This window comes from Charadrius vociferus, unplaced genomic scaffold (genome assembly GCF_000708025.1).
Source record: "Charadrius vociferus isolate BGI_N301 unplaced genomic scaffold, ASM70802v2 scaffold230, whole genome shotgun sequence".
Classification (NCBI taxonomy): domain Eukaryota; kingdom Metazoa; phylum Chordata; class Aves; order Charadriiformes; family Charadriidae; genus Charadrius; species Charadrius vociferus.
Window position 1 is genome coordinate 2,402,658 of NW_009646500.1, and position 4,232 is coordinate 2,406,889.

Sequence of the window (4,232 nt, forward strand, 5' to 3'; positions counted from 1 at the left end):
TCTATTAAATTCTCAGGTATTAAGAAGGATGTACTGCATGTAGTACTTCTAACTTAAAGCCTGTGCTGTATACATGCAGTATTTTAAGTTAATAAACAATTGCACTGTAGAAGGAAGAGTTAGAATTGGAGAGTGCTGTGTTAAATACAAGAAAACAGGTGAAGTATGAGAATGTTTTCTCATACTCAGTGTTTTTTGTGCTATGCTTAAACATGATACCGTACAGTGAAACACTGATACAGTGATATGTGTAATGGAGCTATTCATGAGCTGAAAGACTGGCTCGTTGCAAGAAGCAATTTTACAAGCCTAAGCAGGGCTGGACTGGAGTAATTCAAGGTCCTATGGCGAAGTCTTGGAAGGGTGCCGAAGCATGGTTTCTTACGCAGATATTAAATATGTTTTAAATTAATTATCTTCTCTTGATAAAAGTATATCTACTACCTGTTACATTTCATTAGTATTCCCTTATAGATGCTCATGGTTATTTTCTGTATTTCTCTTCCCCCCTACCTTAGTGGAATTGGTCGAAATTGGCCATGGGCCTCTGGCGGCAGCAGCATTTTGGCAGAATTTGGGACTTTGCATCTGGAGTTCGTACACTTGAGCCACCTGTCTGGAAACCCTGTCTTTGCTGAAAAGGTTAGACTGTTCAGTCAAAATCATGTTGTAAAAGATAAATAACATGTTGGGAGAAAAGTATCTCTGGGAAGAGATTTGGATTTTCCTCAGTTGTGAGCTTTTGTCACAGGAAGCAGATATTTTCTAGATATTTCTCTAATCACTGTGGCGTGGTTTTGTATTATAAAGTCAAAAATCTGTTCAAAATCATTGTGATGCATCTTCTTGTATATAGCACTTACCCAGCCCCATGAAACATGATTTCTGTTTATGTTCTAAATTAATATCACATTAAACAATCAGACCATCGAGCTTTCTTCAATACTTCACCTGGATGTGATGAAAACAAAAATTGACATTATATTAGGGATCATATGTGATGCCTGGCTTTGTGTGATTTCAGCAAATTTAGTTCAATATGTGATGCCTGTAGGAAGCAAAGCACCATGTCTACTTTGTGTGATTTCAGCAAATTTAGTTCTTCAAAATGCTGTATAACATCACTACTATCAGTAAGGTCAGAAAGCCCTTCCATTGCACTGACCTTTGAGAAATGTGCTTTAAACTTTCTGTGGGAGAAGAAAAAAAAAACAACATAAAAACCATCCTTTGACAAAACAGTTGTTGTGCTTACTAATTCTTCCAAAATTTGATAACATTGTCTTGTGGATGCTTTTTGTTTATGAAAGCTATGGAAAACAACTCTCCCACCTAAGCAATTTTGCTTCGCTATTTGTGCATAAATAGTCAGCGAGTCCTATTTTTTATAATACACTGTATCATTTATCTTTTTTTTTTCTAATTAAAACTTCCACTTGTTTTGGTTTTGTAGTTTTACTCCAACTGCCCTATGTTAGCTAAAATGGATATTATCTATCCAATAATCTAATTAGTAATGAGACTCCAAATGTTTAGCAGTGGGTTTAGAAGCAATGGTCAAATCTAAAATGAACACTAGTTGTACCAAATTAAAGGACAGAATGAGTTTTCTGCGATACCGTTGTCAGCACTGGAATAAATTTTGTGAAACAAACTCCTAGCAATTTGAAGGGATGAATTTACAGACAGAGTTTCTCCTAAACAAATCTGAACTGGGGGAAGGATGGAGGGGGTTGCCAGCACCCAGGAACAGCCAGAAACAAACTTACTAGGTAACTTAATTAACTTCTGACATTTATGGTAATTTAATGTGTAGCATCTGTTCTATTAAGAGACAACTAAAGTGTGATGAAAGTTAAAAATCCTAGCCTGTGGTTTTCTTCCAAAGTGGCATCGAGCTATAGCTGCAAGATGCTGGAAATCTGTTTATGTAAGCTGCTCTTAAAACCCTTTAGAGATTGCAATTCCACAGCCCTCTGAGGCAAGCCGTTCCAGAGCTGGTACGCCTGATAAAGAAGAAGAAACACTGGAATAAGCTTTGCATGGAAGTACTCATAGAAGAATTCAATAATTGAGGTCTAGGACTCGTTGCAGTTTGCATTTGGGCAGTTAGCAATGTAGTGACAAGATACAGAAGGCAGTTTGTGTACCACAACAGAAATTCTTCTGCAGCTTGGTGTAAGCTAATTTATCTCCTTTCTCAGCAGCTACCTCACTTACAATGAAGCTGTCAGTATCTTTTTGTTACGATTTCTGGTCTGTGGTGCTCAGGATCTTCATTCTCCCAAGTTGCTACATTTGCCTTTTCCATGAATGTTAAAATTCAGTATAAACTATTTCACGTGCTCTGCAATGGATTGTGCTCCTGGGTAACTCCAGCTGCAGAGCATCTGGGCTGTAATTGTTTCACCAGGCCTCTCATTTGTAGTGAGCTCCTTAATGGTGCCGGTGGAGTGCTCAGGGCTGCAATGGGTTCCTGCTGGGCAAGCTGGTTGTACGCAGCTCAGTTCCAGCAGTGCACTCCTTTCCAGGCAAAACTGCTTTACAATTCACTTCTGCATCGGAACTAGGTGATAGGCTTAATATTTAATACCATTTCTGATTTGGGTATATGAGGAATACAATGCTGAAGTAGCTGAGCTTAGTTAAGGCAACTAGCATCTGTGAATTTCAGTATCCTGTGGAGCAGCGAGACATTCTGTATGGCAAGTCCGGAATTTTGGAGCTTGCTTCTATTGTGTTGTTTCGTTACCGACACTTGATGTAGAAACTCCAGAGTTTTTGAGGAGCTTTTTTATGTGATGATATCAGCTTAGAGGATCTTTTTTAATACTAATATCATTGCACAGGGGTATTCAGGTATATGTGTTGAATATGACTATTTTTTTTATTTTTAGAGATATCTGCACTTTAAGATCTTTGTACTGACACTGTTTTATTTTGGGGGGCGAATTAAGCAGTGCTCAGTGTTTTGTACCCTTCCAATAGGTGATGAATATTCGAAAAGTTCTAAATCGACTGGATAAACCAGAGGGCCTTTACCCCAACTATCTGAATCCTAGCAGCGGCCAATGGGGCCAGCGTAAGTAGATGACTTCTTTGGTAGTATAACCTGTCTATCAGTATGCTCTTTGTAGTCATTAACTTCTTTCAATTACTGTTATGTATTTTTTGGATATATAAAGAACTTTTATAAGTGTAAAAACTCACATTATAGCTGAGGTTCTATACAATGTAAAAATACTACAAATATAAAAATAATAATCCTACTCACTGTATTTTAATGTGCTTTTTCTTGATCTTTGGTTTGTGTAAGCAGGGAAATGTCTGAATATGTATCGTTTTGGAAAGGAATTTGTAGACTACAAAAGTCTTCTATTCAAAAATCTAAAGTGCTGTCTAAAGTAGCTGTTTAAGGAAACATTATCAGCTTGTCTGAATCAAATTCCGTATTTTTAGAGTGGTGTGGCTCCACTGAAGATAAAACAAGTCTTTCCAATTAATACTAGCTGTGATTTCTGTTGAAGTTTAATGCCAACAACTGAGGAAGCAAACTAAACAGAGCTGTCATGGCATTAATCCCCTTGGAACCATTACTGGAGACACCAAAATTAAAAGTATAATAAAATGCTTGAAGTATTGGAACTTCTTAGCCCCTTCCTGATGACTGAGCCTTTTCTTGTTTTACATTGCCTTCTTCGATCTTCATAACATTCAAAGCCTACATAGTGAGCAGGATCACAGTGTGCATACTTCTTTTTCCACCTTTCCTACTTAGGTTCAGTCTACCACCGTCCCATTCATAGTATCATAGTATCATAGACCTTGAAGATCATCAAGTTCCAACCCCCCTGCCATAGAGAGGGACACTTACCACTAGACCAGGTTGTCCAAGGCCACGTCCAGCCTGGCCTTGAACACCTCAGGGATGGGGCCTCAACAACCTCTCTGGACAACCTGTTCCAGTGCCTCACCACCTTCAAAGTAAAAAATTTCTTCCTAATGTTTAATCTAAACCTGCCCTCTTCCAGTTTATAGCCATTCCCCCTTGTCCTGTCACTACATGCCCTAGTAAAAAGTCCTTCCCCAGCTCTCCTGTAGGCCCCCTTTAGGTGCTGGAAGGCCACAATAAGATCTCCCCGGAGCCTTCTCTTCTCCAGGCTGAACAGCCCCAACTCTCTCAGCCTCTCCTCATAGGAGAGGTGCTCCAGCCCTCGGATCATCCTCGTGGC

At 39.0% G+C, this 4,232-nt stretch overlaps 1 protein-coding gene across 1 annotated transcript in view; it reads left to right on the top strand.

The window, feature by feature from the left end:
• MAN1A1 (mannosidase, alpha, class 1A, member 1) overlaps positions 1 to 4,232 on the top strand; it is a 111,593-nt gene that overhangs the window by 81,567 nt on the left and 25,794 nt on the right. The window contains exons 5-6 of the mRNA XM_009883147.1: positions 519 to 642; positions 2,989 to 3,082. Coding sequence (XP_009881449.1) covers positions 519 to 642; positions 2,989 to 3,082 — 218 coding nt within the window. The remainder of the gene's footprint in view (positions 1 to 518; positions 643 to 2,988; positions 3,083 to 4,232) is intronic.